The sequence below is a fragment of the Zootoca vivipara genome, chromosome 2 (assembly GCF_963506605.1).
Source record: "Zootoca vivipara chromosome 2, rZooViv1.1, whole genome shotgun sequence".
Classification (NCBI taxonomy): Eukaryota; Metazoa; Chordata; class Lepidosauria; order Squamata; family Lacertidae; genus Zootoca; species Zootoca vivipara.
This window is the reverse complement of record NC_083277.1, coordinates 84077623-84097585: the sequence shown is the minus strand read 5'-3', so window position 1 is coordinate 84097585 and position 19963 is coordinate 84077623. Positions and strand designations below refer to the sequence as shown.

The 19963-nt window shown below is 45.8% G+C and overlaps 1 protein-coding gene across 4 annotated transcripts in view; it reads left to right on the top strand.

Moving 5' to 3' along the window:
- The window catches only part of NOTCH3 (notch receptor 3), a 61459-nt gene that overhangs the window by 2540 nt on the left and 38956 nt on the right, over positions 1-19963 (top strand). For all 4 annotated transcript variants that reach the window (XM_035104778.2, XM_035104779.2, XM_035104781.2 and 1 more), the window contains exon 2: positions 12595-12676. In XM_035104778.2, coding sequence (XP_034960669.2) covers positions 12595-12676 — 82 coding nt within the window. The remainder of the gene's footprint in view (positions 1-12594; positions 12677-19963) is intronic.

Here is a 19963-nt window from a genome sequence, read left to right as displayed (position 1 = left end):
CTTCCTTTCTTTCTAGGTGTGGGCTGTACCAGATGAGGGTCATGCAAGGGTTGGGACTCCTGCCTAGTAGGACGGGCCCTGTGTGTGAAAGAAAGCAGGCCGCTTTTTACTACAGTATGCATATGAACCTTAGGGCTAGACACTTAGGCCTTGTCCACAGCCATGTCTGCAAGCCAGACATTTTGTCTCTTCCAAAGCTGTTCCTTCTTTTCTGCTTGGCTGCACTGATAACAATGTGATGATCCACAGGAAAGTGCCGCACTTGATGAAGCCCTCATCCAAGGGCTGCTTCACATGATCGGGCACACATGAGGTTTTTCCACCGTGATCTGGCCTTGGCTTCCCAGAAAATGTATGCAACATGCCATGACATGAAAGATCTGCATGCATGATCATCGTACATGTGTTTCGTCTTTGTTCTTTATCCTTTCCCTTCCAAAATGGGTGCAATCCATTGCCTAAAAGCGAACATTACTAAATTTCAAATGGAAATTTGTGGTTTGATTTGGCAGGAGCAGGGACTCAAATGTGAGCATTTAAATTCGTGCTTAGCTTTGCCAAAAACACAAGCGCCAAGTTATGTCGTTAATTAATGTACTTCGATACAAAATTGAACCTGCCGATTGGTGGAATTGATTATTTGAATCCAGTTTGCACATGCTCCTATCCCATCCTCTGGAATTGGGAAGGAAATCTTTCCTGCCTACGCAGTTTTCCAGATCTGATAGTAAACACAGCTTTGTCGTTAATGGCACCCTCTGTGTGTATCTGAAATCTCTCCCCTCCTTTTTTTAAGCTTGTGTGGATGGCGAGACTGCAAAAGTGTGTGTGTTTTTGTCAATTCTAGAAAGAATAAATGTAATCATCCAGAGGTCTTGCCCTTGGGGCTTTTAGTTGGTGTTTTCCATTTTGCAACAGGTTTCCTTGCCTTCAGTTGTGTTTGTGGAAGGGAGTATCCTAAGTCTTGCCAGTACCGAGCCCATGTCTGACTACGCGGTATCTAATCCTGCTGCCTTTCTTTGTGCTTCTTCTGTGGACACAGTGAGGAATCTCTCCCTTCACCCTCCCACCCCCTTTGTAGATTCTGTGAGCTGAAGCTATCTGTGCACAGAGTTGTTGAGACACAGCAGCTGCCTCCCTGCTGCAGCCCCTCCAGATGCAATAGCAGGGCCAGCCGGCTGGCCATTCAACTCCCTGCCCCTTTATTCTGCCCACATTGCTAGCCAGCTAACAAAGGCAGCTGGAGGGAGCCTGGGAGCCCCTCCACACAGCCCTGCAGTACTCAGTCACTTTTGGGGGGCCAGATTCCTCGCTAACAGGTAGCCACACTTTCTTTTTACTAGCCTCAGTGGAATGTGCGTGGGTTGAAAGCAGCATCCGAGTCCCATTATATGCATGGATCCTGGTTCACCACACTTCTGTGCAGATGTATTCAAAAGCACAGGTAACCAGTCTGAGGAAATCAAGATCAGGTTGCCTGCTGTGGACCTCCCAGATGCTTGCTTAATCACACCTGCATTCAGTTTGGGTTGACAAAAGTCAGAATGGATTGGAAATAAGTGCAAATGTTGATCACATCGTTTGGACTGAGCGCAATGGTAAACACTTATCCTTTTCATTGTTTTGGAGAGCCTGGAGGAGGATGGTGAGGGAGAGGGGCATATTGTTGCTCCTGCCATTTGGACATGGCTGTGACTCAACCTGCCCCTTTTAAAAGCCAGAATTGCGCTTAGGCTATGCAGTGGTAATTTATTTTATTTTTGCAGCAAAGGGCCCAATTCCTCTCATTTCTGTCCTCTGCTGGCTGTTGCTACTGCTGTCCCCAGGTCCATAGAAGAGCCATAGCACAGTGGTATAACATCTGCTTTACATGTAGAAAGTCCCTGGTTCAATCCCCAGCATGTCTAGGTAGGGCTGGAAATGTGAGACTCTGCCAGCCAGCATAGACAGTACTGAGCTAGATGGGCAGCTTCCAATGGTCTGGCAGATTCCAATGGTCCAGCCTAGCAGTCAGGCTGAGTATATTTTGTCCAAGCAGAAGGCTTGGTATTGGGTTTAGAACTCTGCCTCCTGTGGATTTTGGTGCTCATTCTTTAAAGCAAGCTCCTAGCTTCTATGTCTGCTGCAGTGATGAGTAGGGCTCAGCAACGCCTGGGAACATTTCAGTAACCAGGGGAGAGGCAGAGCAGGGCTTCCATTGCTCAGGAAATAGGACTTTGGTGCCCCGCATAGCTGTTTCTCCCTCCCTGTGACTAAGAATAAATTATGCAAGATGGGCAACTCACGCAAATTTTCTCATTTTGCATAATTTATCCCGGTCATGATTTTCAGCTTTTCTTGGCTCAGAATTTTGTATACCTTGGCACAGAATTTTCTTTCTTTTTTTTGTTAGTAACGAGGTCTGTTTATAAGTGCCTGCCAATAGGGGCCTGGAATCAGTCAACCACACCCTACATGGTAACCAAGATATGTGGGTGGTACCCACGGCATGGGCTGTCAGCATGTTAAAAGAAGATGGGGAATTGCAGGAGGTTTTTCTCTGGGACTCTTTCTTTGTCTCTGTTGCTTTGTAGGTTTTGATTCCTTTGAAAAAAGGCAAGTAGTGCTTGTAACATGCATGCTTCTTGCCGTGAGGTAGTGAGTGGTTTTCAAACTTTCAGAATTTAGCACAGACTTTCTCCATTTACTTATATCCTGAGGAACTGCCCCATGGAACTCCTGAGCACTATATGAAGCATATTGTGCATGTTCTCTTCATGTGGGGGCATTGGCTAAGTCTGTTAAGCCTTACCATCAACCCACATCAATAGAGAGTATACCTTAGGGTGCACTAAGTACTCCCCAGCTGGGGGCAGTGGCCAAGAAGTTTGGTGGATAGCAGTGGGCAGGGTGTCAAAGCTCCTCTGCCATTTTGGATCACTGAGAAACCCCAAGAGTTCCCCAGGTTGGTGTTTTCTGAGCTAGCCATTCACTCCACATTGGAACTGACTCCTAGAATGAGGCGCAACTGTGGTACAGTCAGGGTTCTAACTTCCATGGAAGCCCAGGAGGTCTTGCATGCATAGACTTTCCTGCCATGTTCAGTGTTCGGCATCAAGGGGTAAGGAGCAGTGGGTCCACACCACTGGCGCTCTCTCCCCTCCTTTAATCACATGGACATCGTTCCAGCAGTTAATGTGAGAAGCGGGATTGGATCTCCCATTCTGTATCGCATGCAATGCTCCCTTTGGTGGTTCGAAATGGGTTCTTCAAATAGTTATCCATGTCAAGCAGAGGTCACAGCAAGGGAAAATTTTCTTCCCAAAGGAGGTGTCAGAAAGAAGATCTCCAGAAGAAGATGTATATAATGCCCTATGTGCTGATGGAACATTTGGCTGAATCACTAGAGTCTGGTCCTCCTTGACTTCACCCGTATCCAGAGCTTGGAACAGAACTCGGGAATCCTGGCTTCCAGGGCCTTTGCTCACACTCAGGAAAGGCCAAGTAGAGAGTTACAAGCCAGATTCAGCTTCAGCTGATCTGAGGACCCTTTATCAAATTTTAATTGAGATGTGGTAGCCAACTGTGCTCGTACTTCTGAAAGGAAAACGAAGCAATGGAATTCCATGTGTATTTAATAGGGTAATACATCTTCTTGGATTGATAGCTGGAAAATTTTCCACTGCTTTTCCTTTCCCCTGAAGAAAATTTTATGTTGTTTTAGGTTCATTAGTAACTGAATGGATCCTAATTGCAAATAACTATCAGGCAAACTTGGCAATTTCAAAGTTTTTAGCTTTGTTTACTAAATACAAGTGAAATAAGCATGTCATAGAATCATAGAATCATAGAGTTGGAAGAGACCACAAGGGCCATCCAGTCCAACCCCCTGCCAAGCTGGAAACACCATCAAAGCATTCCTGACATATGGTCGTCAAGCCTCTGCTTAAAGACCTCCAAAGAAGGAGACTCCACCACACTCCTTGGCAGCAAATTCCACTGCCGAACAGCTCTTACTGTCAGGAAGTTCTTCCTAATGTTTAGGTGGAATCTTCTTTCTTTTAGTTTGAATCCATTGCTCCGTGTCCGCTTCTCTGGAGCAGCAGAAAACAACAACCTTTCTCCCTCCTCTAAATGACATCCTTTTATATATTTGAACATGGCTATCATATCACCCCTTAACCTTCTCTTCTCCAGGCTAAACATGCCCAGCTCCCTAAGCCGTTCCTCATAAGGCATCGTTTCCAGGCCTTTGACCATTTTGGTTGCCCTCCTCTGGACACATTCCAGCTTTTCAGTATCCTTCTTGAACTGTGGTGCCCAGAACTGGACACAGTACTCCAGGTGAGGTCTGACCTGAGCAGAATACAGTGGTACTATTACTTCCCTTGATCTAGATGCTATACTCCTATTGATGCAGCCCAGAATTGCATTGGCTTTTTTAGCTGCTACATCACATTGTTGACTCGTGTCAAGTTTGTGGTCCACCAAGACTCCTAGATCCTTTTCACATGTACTGCTCTCAAGCCAGGTGTCTCCCATCCTGTATTTGTGCCTTTCATTATTTTTTTTGCCCAAGTGTAGTACTTTACATTTCTCCCTCTTAAAATTCATATTGTTTGTTTTGGCCCAGTTGTCTAATCTGTTAAGGTCATTTTGAAGTGTGATCCTGTCCTCTGGGGTATTAGTATCAAAGTAGATCACTCTTATAGGGTAGGAATGGCGAGCCTGTGGCTCTCTAGATGATGTTTGTCTCCAAGTCCCATGAGTCCCCATGAGTCAGCATAGTCATGACCTGGGATGATGGATGTTTCAGACCAGTAGCATTTGGATCGCCACAGGTTCCCCATCCCTGCTCTAGGGCATCAGAAAGTTTTCTGATGCAAATTATTGTATCCAAATGACACTAATTTGGAAAACTGTCCTATTAATAGTTTCCCAGGAAACGTATCTCACTGCTGGGAAGTGCTTCCTTCAGAGACATTTGTCCCACAGCATCCTTTCCTCCCATTGGTGACCTCATACTTTTGAAATGCATGTGCTCCATCTCTGTGTTCCTCATACTGCAAACTTTATTACAGAGCCTGACTATCCTTAAGTCAGATTCTTTCAGCCCCAGCTAGTGTCAACATCTCTGACCTGGTTTTAAGAAAAAGGCCTCCTGGGAATTCTAGGTTTTAAAAGTGGGAATTTCAATTGGAGGAAGGGTTGTTTTGCACCCTTGGACTGCCAAGCCGTGGGAGGATATATTTCTAAGACATTTGGAGGGCATCCTGTTTTGTGAAGGGATGAACTTGGCAAGCCTGATGTCAAGGTCATAGTAGAATAAACTATGATGTGTTGTCAGGGGAAGGCCAGAATTCAAAAGACCTGCTCTGTAATTGATGCAGTATTATGGTTTTGATTGTATATTATGGCATAGCTACTGTGGTGGGAAAAGGGACGCGGGTGGCACTGTGGGTTAAACCACAAAGCCTAGGGCTTGCCGATCAGAAGGTCAACGGTTTGAATCCCCACGACGGGGTGAGCTCCCGTTGCTCGGTCCCAGCTCCTGCCAACGTAGCAGTTCAAAAGCACGTCAAAGTGCAAGTAGATAAATAGGTGCCGCTACAGTGGGAAGGTAAACGGCGTTTCCGTGCGCTGCTCTGGTTCGCCAGAAGCGGCTTAGTCATGCTGGCCACATGACCTGGAAGCTGTACGTCGGCTCCCTCGGCCAATAAAGCGAGATGAGCGCCGCAATCCCAGAGTTGGTCACGACTAGACCTAATGGTTAGGGTCCTTTTACCCTTTACCTTTACTGTGGTGGGATAAAAACCCTAGTCTACCTCCCTTATTATCAGGGACATAATACTGGTCTTCATAGTATAATTTGAGTCTTTTGCGGGGAGTGGAGAATCTTGCTGAACAACTGTCACCTCATTCTTGCCTCTGTCTTGAATAAACAACTTATGATGGTATTGCAGAATGAGAAGTCAGTAGGTAAACTGTTACAGCTCTTTGAGTTGTTACATTTGCAAGTTTAACATCACATGGATTTCCTGAATGCTTCCTGCATGTCTTGCAGTGAATACTGTATTGTCCATCTGAAAGTACAGAGGTAGCTTGGAAGTCGAACAGAATCCATTCCGGAAGTCCGTTCGACTTCTAGAATGTTAGGAAACCAAGGCATGGCTTCCGATTGGCTGCAGGAAGCTCCTGTAACCAATTGGAAGCTGCGTCAGACGTTTGGGTTCCAAAGAACGTTTGCAAACTGGAATACTCACTTCCGGGTTTGCGGCATTTGGGAGCCAAAACCTTTGACTCACAACGCATTCGGGATCCAAGGTACGACTGTACATGGAATACAGAATGGACAGTGCCCAAGGAGTTCCAGGTTGGTTAATCTTCATGTGTCTTCCAAGGCATGTGAGTCTCCGTCAGGCATTATGGCATTTGCTGTGTGCACTTATGGTGGAGATCCAGGAACAATGTCTGCCCTGCAAAGCACAAAATGGTCCCCAAATAAAGTGTGGTGGCTTGACACTTGTGCAAAAAGGGGTTTATGAGCTGTGAGTCAGTAGTGCATTCATTCCCAAAACAGTGGGCTCCTAGAGAGGGGAACTAGACTGGACCTAATGGTCAGGGGTCCCTTTACTTTTACCTATGTTTTTAAACAGGAATGTCCAGAGTAGACAATTGTGAAAAACCAACAGATCTTGCAGTCGTCAAAGGTTACTGCTTTTTTTGCTTTACAAAGATTAAAAATGGGTACTAGTCCTAGCAATCAGATCATGCTATACTAGTTATGCTATACTAGTTACGATGAAACCATCATTGCAAATATACAGTGTATCTAGGCAGGCGGTGCAATGAAAAATCAGTGGTTTCGGAGTGTAGCTAATGCTGCTTTTCTTGATTAACAAATTGTATCTGGAGAGAAATGATGCTATTGAGGAAACGGAGGTCATCGAGACAGAGAAGCGTTTACTTCTCCAAATTCTCATAAAAGTGTCTTAAATGCTTGAAACTTTAAGGGTGTCTTTACAAGATAAATTCTCTGGGTTTTTTCTTTCTTTCTTATGAGACATGTTTGATTAACGCACTAAGAGAACATATTGCACCATGGGCCAACATGTCACTAAAGATTCAGTGAGACCAGGAGATCAGGCCCCAAATATTTATTTTATTAAATTTATATCCTGCCCTTTCTCCCAAAGGAGCCCAGAGTGGCAAACATAGCACCTGACATCTTGGGTGAGGTGTGCCGTCCTTCATAAGACAACTTATGGATACAGCTGTGTGTGTTTGGGAAAGAAAAAATATTGCTAGCTATCATAGTCCAAATTCTGTGCTGAATCTTGCAAGCTGCATAAATTTATAAATCAAGCAAGTTTGTTTAGTTTGCCTAACTTTTGTGTTAGCTTGTAGAGAGAGGCAAGGAACTAATGCAAGGCACAGAAGCCTTAACCCCTTACTGCTGGAAAATCTAGGCTCCCCACTGCCCTGCTCCTAGGTTTTGAGCTTTCACTAGTCATTTCAAGGCATAATACTTTTATTAAACGTGTTTAAAAATGACTCTTGGTATGTGGTTTTCTACAAACAAGACTGAATTCTTAACTTGTTTGATTGTTTACATAGACTTGTTGATTGACAGAGCCCTAAATATTGGCCTGAGATGACCCTTTGGCACATAACCCTTACAATCTCTCTCTCTCTCTCTTGAAATGTTGCTTGTATGTTTAGTGCTGCTTGTCATTTAAGGAAGGGATGGTTGGGGTGGAGGTGAGAAGCCAGGACTCCTGGCATCTGGCTGAGCCCTGCAAAGAGCATGAGGATTAAGCAGTCAAAGCAGTGGGAGCCAGAGCACCTCAATTGTAGTCTCTGGCTTTTCACTGTCTTGAAGAGTGACCTCTGCCACTTCTTATTCCCAGTGGTTCTTTAAAGAGCATGAAACCTATTTGTTTCTGGATGGTTTGATGCAAAGCTAGAGCCTTGGAGAGCTAGTTTCCTGGGCTTTGGGGGAGGCTAATGCTGATTTGGGGAAGGGGCAGAGGAACTAGAGACCAAATTGCAAACATGCGCTGGATTATGGAGGCAGCAAGAGAGTTCCAGAAAAACATCTACTTCTGCTTCATTGACTACGCAAAAGCATTTGACCGTGTCGACCACAGCAAACTATGGCAAGCTCTTAAAGAAATGGGAGTGCCTGATCACCTCATCTGTCTCCTGAGAAATCTCTATGTGGGACAAGAAGCTACAGTTAGAACTGGATATGGAATAACTGATTGGTTCAAAATTGGGAAAGGAGTACGACAAGGCTGTATATTGTCTCCCTGCTTATTTAACTTATATGTAGAATTCATCATGCGAAAGGCTAGACTGGATGAATCCCAAGACGGAATTAAGATTGCCAGAAGAAATATCCGCAACCTCAGATATGCTAATGACACAACCTTGATGACAGAAAGTGAGGAGGAATTAAATAACCTTTTAATGAGGGTGAAAGAAGAGAGCGCAAAATATGGTCTGAAACTCAATATAAAAAAATAAACCAAGATCATGGCCACTGGTCCCATCACCACCTGGCAAATAGAAGGGGAAGAAATGGAGGCAGAGAGAGATTTTACTTTATTGGGTTCCATGATCACTGCAGATGGTGACAGCAGTCACGAAATTAAAAGGCGCCTGCTTCTTGGGAGACAAGCAATGACAAACCTAGACAGCATCTTAAAAAGCAGAGACATCACCTTGCCGACAAAGGTCCGTATAGTTGAAGCGATGGTTTTCCCAGTAGTGATGTATGGAAGTGAGAGCTGGACCATAAAGAAGGCTAATCGCCGAAGAATTGATGCTTTTGAATTATGGTGCTTGAGGAGACTCTTGAGAGTCCCATGGACTGCAAGAAGATCAAACCTATCCATTCTGAAGGAAATCAGCCCTGAGTGCTCACTGGAAGGACAGATCCTGAAGCTGAGGCTCCAATACTTTGGCCACCTCATGAGAAGAGAAGACTCCCTGGAAAAGACCCTGATGTTGGGAAAGATTGAGGGCACAAGGAGAAGGGGACGACAGAGGACGAGATGGTTGGACAGTGTTCTTGAAGCTACGAACATGAGTCTGACCAAACTGCGGGAGACAGTGGAAGACAGGAGTGCCTGGTGTGCTCTGGTCCATGGGGTCACGAAGAGTCGGACATGACTAAATGACTAAACAACAACAACAATGCTGATTTGAGCAAAGGAAGTTCTTTGGGTTGCTTGTGTTCCCTCTCTTTGGAAGGTGGAAAATCAAGGCTCTTCTGAGTTCATATTCTGCCTTGACGTGTTTTGGGAGGGGGTGGCCAACAGGACTAAGAATATTTTCTCTTTGCCACTGTGGGCCATGTTGCAATTCCACCCCATCCCATGTACATATGAGAGGGAAGTGTGATCACTGATTCCCTTGGTTTGCCACACATTTTAGGCAGTATGGTTTTAGACTGGCTTGCCTCTGTGTAGGTTTAGGTCTGGCCTTTCCTTTGGAGATAAGATTCCATGCAAGAGCTGAGAATTGTGTTTATGGCTGCAAGGCCCTCTACATTTGGGTGCCCATGTCTGAAAAGCATACATGTGTTGGAATGTTGGTTGTAGAGATTGAGATGTGGGGAGTGCATTCCACTGGCCCAAACTTGGCTCTGTGCTCTGGAGAGGACAAAAGGGTAGGAAATTGTGGGTTTGTGTTGTGTCAGGAATGCTTCCCGCTGAGATACTTGGCTATGCATGTTATACTTCCTGTGAGATTGTGTACATATTCACGTATGCAGTGTTACATGTGCTTAAGCTGGTTTGAAAGTATTCAGGCACAGGGTGTGTTTATGCTGTCTTTGTGAGCTCCTGGCATTGTGTGCATGTGTGCGTGTGTATGTATGTGTATGCATGCAACTGTGCTGGGAATACTTTTCATAACTGTGCTTGCTAGCTGTGTTTGGGATGGTTGCCCCATATTGTTCACCTAAGAGTGTGTGTATGTGTAAAAGAAACTCACTGTCTGTTTAGGTTTCAGTGAGCAGAGTGTCAGCACCTATTTGTATGCAGCCTTTGCTAGTTATACGTTGTTCAAGTTGTGGGGAGGGTGAAATCCATAGTGGCATAGGCTCATTTTGGGTGCGGGGGAATTTAATATAGTCTGCATACAGGGCGGTTGCTGAGAGCACATTTTGCTGCAGTGCTGCTGCTGGCTCTGCATGCCGACAGAGTGAGGGGCGGCAGTGGAGGGGGGAGAGGCATTGTCTGGGACTGATCTGTGTGCTGGGCACGCACTCTGTTACAAGTGGGTCTCTAGGAAATGGCTGAGAGTGAGTGTATTGCCTGGGCCCCAGCTCCTTCCATCTTCTCTCTGCTCTCGAGAGAGGAGGGGTCTCAGACAGCATCCCTTTGCTGCTCGGCTGCATTTCCCTCCTTGAGTAGGCCCAGAGCACTTGTAGTGTCTCTTGAGCCTGAAAAGGGGTTCCTTTGGGAATGGCTGTGTCTCTAATTTTGATCCTTTCAGAGGGCACTCAAACACCCCTCTCAGGGCTGGCAGAGATGGGTGCCTGTGGTTCTTTCCCCTAACCTGGGCCCCATCAGGGGACGTGCTTCGCTTGGCTTAGCTTGGGCATTTACTAAATGGCTCCTCCTACCCACTCACGATGGCACATAGGAGGGAGAGGAAGACTACAGGCTCCCCATTTTTCTGTGCCAGTTTTGTTAGGCCCTTGTCCTTCCACTTTGAGTTTTGCAGGGTTTTCTTAAAAATACTAGCCTCCCCATACACAGGGCTCTCTATACAGATCTGTGGACGGTCAGCTAGCTCTCTCAGTGGCAGTTGTCAGAGGTCACCAAGTACTTGTGGAATCTACATAATTCCAATCACTCGCCATGATCTGAGGCTGCTGGGTTGTTTAGTGATTCTAGTTGGTTAGCTGCAGTCCTCAGATGATTTCTGTCTTCTCTAGAATGCCCAGTCCCCCAGAAACTGCTGTCTTTCCCTTCCTGGTTGCTTGGGGATTCCAAATGGATCCTTGTGCTTGCCCCTCTCTTTGCTAGATTGTGTGAAACCAATGTAAGGGAGAAATCTCTGAAGAGGAGCAGTTTTCTCTTGCCGTTTTGCAGATTGTCTCTTTTCCCTACGACTTTTGATGGTATTCTGCATACTTTTTGACCTTTGCCAACGAAGCCAGTCTCTAGTTACTGGGTAGCGTAGAGGCTGAGGTTGCACTAACTGAGCCAGCTAAGTCTACTTGTGGCTTGTGAGAAATTCTGTCTACTCCCTTCGTTTGAAGCATTTCTGCCTTATCCTTTTTTGTGTTGTCTGATGTGCCCCCTTGAAGATGCATCTGCAGACCTTCAATTATTATTTCAATCTCTCTGTGTGTTCAGAAGCCTAACAATAGCATATATGAATTGTTCCATGGATGATAATTTTAGCAAGAAAAACCTCCTGTTGTGGGACTCTGGGCAATGCTTGGGATGGCAAGAATCTGCTCTCAGTTGCTGGTATTTTAACTGAAAAGGTTTTCTGGGAGGGAGGGAGAGAAGGGCCACCGCCCAGTGGCAAAGTTCTGCTTACAAAAAGTCCTAGGCTCAATTCCAATATTTCCACGCAAGGGTTGAGATTGATTCTTGTCTGAACCCCTAGAGAGATCCTGCCGGTTGTGTAGACCAGGGGTGCAGTGTTTAAAATAAACCAGGAGCCAGGCGCGTTTTGCTACTGACGCAGGTCCACTTGCAACAGCGTGGAAATTTCCGGGCACCAGGTTGACAATCACAGTTGAAAAAATCTCTGCCTTACTCCATAGTTAGTACCATTTCCATTTCCAGTCTGTTTGTTTCTTCTTGCATACTGGGACAAGTGAACTGTTGTAAGAGCAAGCTACAGTCAAGCAATGTAGTTGAGATAATAGAATCAGAGAATTGTGGCATGATCCTGGGGGTCATTTAGTCTAATCCCCTGGGAAATAGACATTCTGTTGTGACAACCACAACCTAGATTCAAGATGTCATTTGGTGACTAGTTTATATACCTGAGCTTCTAACAGTGCGCATGTGGCCCTCCAGATGTTGCTGGGCTCCAACTCCCATAATTCCTGACTGCTGGCCATTGTTGCTGCATTATGGGAGTTGGGAGTCCAACAGTATTAGCCTATCCTTCCTGGTGTGGAGCTATGTAAACCATTAGTCTGACTTGGTATAAATCAGCTTTGTATGAGCAAAACACTGCTATGGGGGTGCAGTGGAAATTGTAAAAGCAAAAGGCACAAGTTCAGTCCATATCCTTTATCCTGGGGCAAGAGCTAAGCATGACTATAAAACATAAGAGGTGTTTTTTGAGCTCATGGCATGATGGTAATGCTTGTTTCCTCCTCCTCCTCCTCCTCCTCCTCCTCCTCCTCCTCCTCCTCCTCCTCCTCCTCCTCCTCCTTCTTCTTCTTCTTCTTCTTCTTGTTCTTGTTCTTGTTGTTTTCTCTTGCACCAGGTTGAGTGTGCATGGGAGCTTTTGTTGAGCTGTTGTGACCAGTAACTTTTGCTAGATCTGTTCTTCACAGCCTGGGCATTGCTTTGTTGTTCCTACAGCTGTGCAATGGCATCCTCTAACCAAGCTCTTTCTCTTTCCCTACAGCCATACAGTGCTTGGATGGCGACAAGCCCTGTGAGAATGGTGGGAGCTGTGTTGTTTACTCCAACGGGATAGCTGCCTGCATGTAAGTGACACCCTTGCACAACTTTGCCCATGGGATCAACAACAGCCAGTGCGTCAAACCATCTTGGGGGTTTGTAGGGTTGGGCCCTTCCTTCAAAGGGCAGACTAGTAGTGTAATTTGGGAGCTGTAAAGTTGTCATTGTGAAAAATTGCTGCTTGGCTTGAAGTGGGAGAGCAGTGAGCTCTGTTGACAGGATGCCGTATAGTTTAGGAAATATGGGGCCTGGAAATGCTTCAAAAGTCACAACATGATGTGCATCCTTCTCAGGTGCTTTGCATTAGGCCTGTGGGAACTACTGACTGGTGCAGATTGGCTTCCACTGCATCCTTCTGACTATTCTTCAGCTGGGATTCTGTTTGCCATGGGACACTGGAATACAGTGGTCCCTCGACTTACGGAATTTCGAGTTATGAATGAAAACAAAATGGCCGCACGCTTACGTTTTTTTTGACACCCGAAAGGAAAACCGTTGCGGTTTAGATAGGGTTTTCTCGACTTACGAATTTTAGATGCGGTTTACTCAACTTACAATTTTTTCCGTTTCCAATGCATTCCTATGGGAAACCGCTTTTTCTGACTTACAAACTTTTTGACCTATGAATGTACATTTGGAACGGATTAAATTCGTAAGTCGAGGGACCACTGTAATTTGGTCTCAATGTCCACTTAGAGACATCCACTTGATGGAGTGGATAGCATATTGGACTTAGTTTAAGGAAACTTGAATTTGAATTCCTGCTAACCTGTGAAGCACTAAAGACAGGAGATCTTGGGCCAATTATTATTTATCTACGGTACCTAAACTGTGGTGCTGTGGACTAAACCACTGAGCCTCTTGGGCTTGCCGATCAGAAGGTTAGCGGTTTGAATCCGCACAACGGGGTGAGCTCCCATTGTTCTGTCCCAGCTCCTGCCTACCTAGCAGTTCGAAAGCATGCCAGTGCAAGTAGATAAATAGGTACTGCTGCGGCGGGAAGGTAAGAAGGAAAAAAGAGGGAAGAAGAGCAGGTTTTCTGGTTGCCGCAACAATTATATAAATATGAATCTACAAAGGAGCTAAGGGCCCAAACAGATGATATGAAGAAGATCTGAATCTGAATTGAGCAGCTGCAATGGGTGTGTGTATTTAGGGCAGTGTTAGGAAACATCTGACCTGCCAAATGTTGTCATTGGACTCCAGCTCCCATCAGTCCCCAGCAGTGTGGCTGGTGGCCAGGGATGGTGGGAGTTGTGGTCAAACAACTTATGCAGGCCCACAGGTTCTCTGCCCTGGTCTAGGATTTAACACTTCCCCTCCATGTCTGGATTTAAATTCCTGTTCATGTAGTTGCTATTAATCCCACAGCAGAAAACATACACATGATGGTGGGATGGCTCAAGGTGTTAAAGGAAGACCCATTTGATCAAATTTGTAACGCCTCACACAACTGCTTTTAGGTTGAAATCAGAATTTATGAAGCCTTGATCACAAATCTTCCATTGTCTCATTTCTTTTTACCCTAAAATACGATAATTTATCATGGAAAAGGAGGATAATATCCCAAATAAAGGGAGGATAGATTACATTATGGGCCTTAGCAATTTTGAATATAATCACATGGACTCTTATAAATGAAGAAAAGTATAAAGTGAACAAAATTGAACAGGAATGGGAACTCTTTAAGAAGTTTTGGAATGTTAAACAAAGTATGGTATGCGGTAATCCTTTCTCTTGGAACTTAAGACAATACTTCAGATATGCAAATCTCAAGCATTTTTTTATTTAAAAAAATTAAGTTGTAATGTCTTTATGTTTTAATACGTAATCTAATAAACTAAAACTTTTGTGAATTGCTAAAATGTTTTGCAGGTGTTTGGGTTTTTTTATGTTTTGATATGATCTTACACATGCCTGCTTGGAAGTAAATTCCATTGAGTTTCATGGAATTTACTTCCAGGTAAGTGTGTATAGGATTGCAGCCTTAATAATATATGCTCAGAGAAATATTTTATCAGATTAAAAGATTTCTACATTATAAATACATCTTAATGGTGTTTAAAGTGTTTATAGTGTTGTTGTTTTTGTCCTGAGAATTAATTGCCTTAATGGAATTTAGAATACAGTATTTGAAGTCTCATAACGTCTCTATATTTCTGTTTCATGAATTTAATTTATTAAAATAAATATGTATTTCTAATCTCCATAGTATGTTAAAATTATGACAAAGCTTGGTTTATTTTTTTAAAAAAAGATCATTTATCAGACAAAGAATGTCTCTTGTTGGAACGTTGTAATGGGGATCTGTCAGTACAGATGGCTGTTGTTTTTATAGGTTTGAAAGCTGCTACTAGACAGTCCTCCGCTTCTTTTGATCTTGAGCTTGTGTTTTAACAGGCACCCTGCTGAAGGGTGGGAGAGTACCCTTGCTCCTAAGGGCATCGCTGATGCTGCCAGTAGTGCCCAGGGCTGATTTTATATTGCCTTGTAATGCAGTTGCTTTTCTGTAATAGGAGTCCCAAACTGTGGTGTTGAAGCCTGAAAGGGGGAGACCAAGGATGTGCTGATGACATAATTATTGGGATTTCAGCGTTGTGTTAGCCAAGCCACATGGTCCTGGTGCTCATATGCCCTTGTGGTTTCCTGGCAATGGATGGTCCAGATGTACAGACCTGGATTTAGCCGGGCCAGGGATGCTTATTCGTCGTCCTTCCTTTATGTTGCTTCCCGTAGTGGCAGGTGTTTGAGCAAATTCAGTGAGCTCCTAGCTTAGCCTGGTGTTGCCTGTGTTGGAATCCAGGACAGGTGGATCTGCCTGCAGCTGGCACGCCCAGAACAGGTGAATCACTGGGAGGCTCGAAGCCCGGCCTGGATCCCTGGATGGGATGATAGGACAAGAAAATACTACCAGTCACCTATAAGTCCTGTTCAGAACGCAGCTGTCCCACCAAGGAGTTTGGGCACTTAACCAAGCCTTGGGGGGGGGAGTTGGGGGGGTTGGAATAGTGAAGATATCTAAGGAAAGCTGGATATGTTTCTCTGGGGGCTCAGGAGAGAGGAAGAAAAAGGAAGGTTTCTCTTGGCATCATGGTCTGAAACCTGTTGGACAGGTTGGGTGGGGAGGCCTGGGAGTGCCCAGTGCTGAAGGGAAAACACTCTCCTCCTCCCCTCCTTCTCTTCCCCCCCTCCCCCACTAAACACCTGCAGAGAGGCCTCTTAAAGGGGCGGTCACCATTTGGTTCCTTCGGGCCTGGCAATGCCAAATTGGAGGAGGTGGACAATAGGTGAGTCTCAGGTTAGTTTTTGTCTCTCTCTTTAATCCACCCCCCTCTTCAAATCTCGAAGAAGGTGGGGCTTGGATTAGAGCTGAGAGACACTTCACATGAATGTGAAAACAGGCTTTCTTAGGAGATGGCAGGTGCAGCTACTAAGAAGAGCAGTGGAAGGAAACTGAATGTTTCTGGAGCTGGGAATGGGGAAGCCAAGGCGGCAGGGGTGGTCTAGAATGGAAATGGGATCAGAATGGGGCCTGCTGGCGTGAGAAATTCAGTGGGCGGCTGGGGCACTGAAAATGTGCACAGCAATGAAATCCGTATCACTGTTTTTAATGCTGAGGTTAATAGTCACCACATATTCCTGGTTTTCATTTTTAAGAGAAATTAACACTAAAATATAAGGGCCATTGGAGGAGGTTCTGTACTAGGTGCTTTCTGTCTGCCTTTACTACTTGTTCATGTGTCCCTTTCCCCTCACATCTGTTTCATAACGCAGAGGTTCTCAAACTTTTTTTGCAGAGAATTTAAACATTGATGGGGGTCCCCTATAAATTTTTCCCTTTTTTTGGGAGGTGGGGAGGGAATTAGCAGACAGCACCAGCATAGTACAGTGGTACCTCGGGTTACAGAGGCTTCAGGTTACAGATGCTTCAGGTTACAGATGCTTCAGGTTATAGACTCTGCTAACCCAGAAATAGTACCTCAGGTTAAGAACTTTGCTTCAGGATGAGAACAGAAATTGCACGGCATCAGCAAGAGGCCCCATTAGCAGGCCCGGCCCTACGTGCAGGCTGTGTGGCGCAGGGCACCATGGCGCCGGCCTGCCAGGAGGACACCGCGAGCTGCGCCCACCCGCTGGCCGACCGGTCCGCCGCGCAGCTGCGCCTGCCGCACAGCAGCGCCTGTTGCACCCGCGCTGCGTGCGGCGCCCACCAGCCCACCGCGCTGGGAAACGGGGTGGGAGGGCGCCGGAACGGGGTGGGAGGGCGCCGAAGGGATCCGGTGGGCGCTGGAGGATCCGGCACACCACGGCGCCGGGGGCGCCTAAGACGGCGCTGCCCATTAGCTAAAGTGGTACCTCAGGTTAAGAACAGTTTCAGGTTAAGAACGGACCTCCAGAACGAATTAAGTTCTTAACCCGAGGTACCACTGTATTACAAAAATCAGAGGATCTAGACCAGGACCTTGTTGGTCTGTTTGATAATCTGGCGCTAGACAAAGCGACCACTAGTTCTGCTGTTGGGAAAAAGTAAACCAAGTGCAGGGCCTAGTCCTCCTCCTCCCCTTCTTCTTCTTCTTCTTCTTCTTCTTCTTCTTCTTCTTCTTCTTCTTCTTCTTCTTCTTCTTCTTCTTCTTCTTCTTCTTCTTCTTCTGCGATCACTTGTAGCCGAGTAAGATTGTCTTCCATAAACACGATTTTAACAATAAGTGACCACGGAGGCCAATTCTGGATCCACACATCCTTCCACAGTGGGGACATTGGTTTCCTAGTGCATTGCCTTTCTGTGGGCCACCAGAATGAACTTATGGTGCCCCCTTTTAATATTAAAATAAGATCTCCTCACCCCTTGCTTTACACATGAATAAGAAGACACATCAAAATAATCACGTGTCTGACACTGCAGTATCTAGTGCAGCCATAAGCGTGACATTAGAATCCCAGACCAGTTACACATATGGCAGAGCTCTTTCATGTCAGCAATCTTGCATCCTTTGGGCAGTTATTTGCTCATTGATCCTGTATATGAATTCTCTATACTATACCATACAGTGCAGTGTATAGCTTGCCATAAGGTGACAGATTCCAGAGCAAATGGAAGCATATAGGCACCTTGCCCCTTGGTATATGATGTTGGCGCCCAAAGAAGGGTTATGACAGTTGGCAGTACAGAGCAACTCCCATCTCATTTGCAAGTAAGGTAAAGGTAAAGGGGCCCCTGACCATCAGGTCCAGTCGTGTCCGACTCTGGGGTTGTGGCGCTCATCTCGCTCTATAGGCCGAGGGAGCCGGCATTTGTTCGCAGACAGCTTCCGGGTCATGTGGCCAGCATGACAAAGCTGCTTCTAGCGAACCAGAGCAGCGCACGAAAACGCCGTTTACCTTCCCGCCGGAGCGGTCCCTATTTATCTACTTGCACTTTGATGTGCTTTTGAACTGCTAGGTGGGCAGGAGCTGGGACCGAGCAATGGGAGCTCACCTCATTGCAGGGATTCGAACCACCGACCTTCTGATCAGCAAGCCCTAGACTCTGTGGTTTAACCCACAGCGCCACCTGGGTCCCTACTGTAATGCTAATCCAAACCATGGCTTGGCAGGAGCAGGTCCCCAGAGCAAAGATTGCAACTACAGTACTCTTCCTTGGTCCTGCTGCATTACCTGGGGTCAAACCATTTGGTCAAAACCTGGTTTTATGGTTTGTTTCATTACATAGAAAGCACAAGCTGAACCCCGTATTCTTGTTTTACCACATGGGGATTACCTAGGGAGGCAGCCCACAAGCTCAGTTTCGGATGTAATGCTGAGCTAAACCATGGCTTACGTCTGGGTAGTGCAGGAGCAGCAGGACTAGGGGAGGAGCGCTGTGGCCACTGTCTTTGCTCATTCACTCTAACCCATGGTTTGGCTTAGCACTGCGTGCAAATTGAGCCAGTTATTTCGAAGCACTGACAGAGGATGAATGAGTCCCTTGCGCATCTTCTTGCTTGTGCCTCCTGTGTAACATGCAGGAAGGAAAATGGCTCCTCTCCACCATGGTGAGAAGTGTGAACTCTACATGCATGTGGAACTCACATGTCTTAACGCACACAAGGCAGATATGCATCTTCCCAAGCATGAATGGACACTAAAAAGAGGGTGCACAAGTTGCTTGCTTTGCTATGTTCCACAAGAGGTCACATTATTTTAATGATTTATAGGCTAACAGCAGTATTCTCAGGGCATCTTACAGATAAATAAAATGGAGTTGCCCCTAGTTTATTTGCTTGCTCCCAATTACTTGAGTAGGACGTTTTTGAAAGCATGATGGTACTAATGAGTGGTAATGGGTTTTTTAGTCCCCCAGAACAGGAATTTTGAGTTTGTGACTCCCCAACTCCGCACCCATGCTGATGGAGGCCCAGCACTGCCTCACAGCTGATGGGATAATGGCTGTAGTGCCAGAACAGCAGTAGTAATCAATCCCACTGTTGGAGCACTGTTCTTGATTCCAGTGCTATGAGTTTCTACAGCTGGTCTTAGAATGGGGAGCAGGAGAAAGAGACACAGCAGTGCCCACCCAGCGCCCTGCAGCTATTTGATCTGTTTCTCCATTGGGGCTTTGACAGTTCCAACTCCCTCCAGTAAGGAGTTGGCACTACTTGCTACTGGTTTTCTTTTTTACTCTTTGTAATCCATTTTAGTTTTGTGGGGGCAAATTGCCATTGTAACCCCCCTCTCTCTATGCTTCATTCTTGTTGACTGCTTTTTGAGGGTCAGAGCTGATTGTCAGCTCCTGGTCTCCCTCTACTTGCAAGATACAAGCATATTCTCTAGTTCAGGGGTGGCCAACTTCCAAGAGACTGTGATCTACTCACAGAGTTAAAAACTGGCAGTGATCTACCCCTTTTTTGGGGGGGGGTCAGGTCGAGGTTGTTGAGCTTTTTTAGGAAGGAAAGCCATCCATGTTTTGGGGGGTTCGGGTCAAAGTTGAGCTTTTTTTTTTTAGGAAGGAAAGCCCTGTTTTGGGGGCTTCAGGACAAAGATGTAGAGGGAGCCAAAGTTGCTGAGCTGCTTTGGGTGGAGCCAGTGATCTACCAGTGATCTACCACAGACATCCAGTGATCTACCAGTAGATCACGATCTACCTGTTGGACATGCCTGCTCTAGTCCATGCTTTGAAGCTTTCTGTGGCAGTAATTGCAAAGGCGCTAGAAACTGTTGCTGACCTTGTGCAAGTTGTTGGTTTTCTTCCAGTGAGTGGAGTGGGGAAAGTGGTGGGGGTTATATTAATTTTTTGCCTGGATGGATGTGTGAAGGGTCTGCCTGCAATGCCCCCA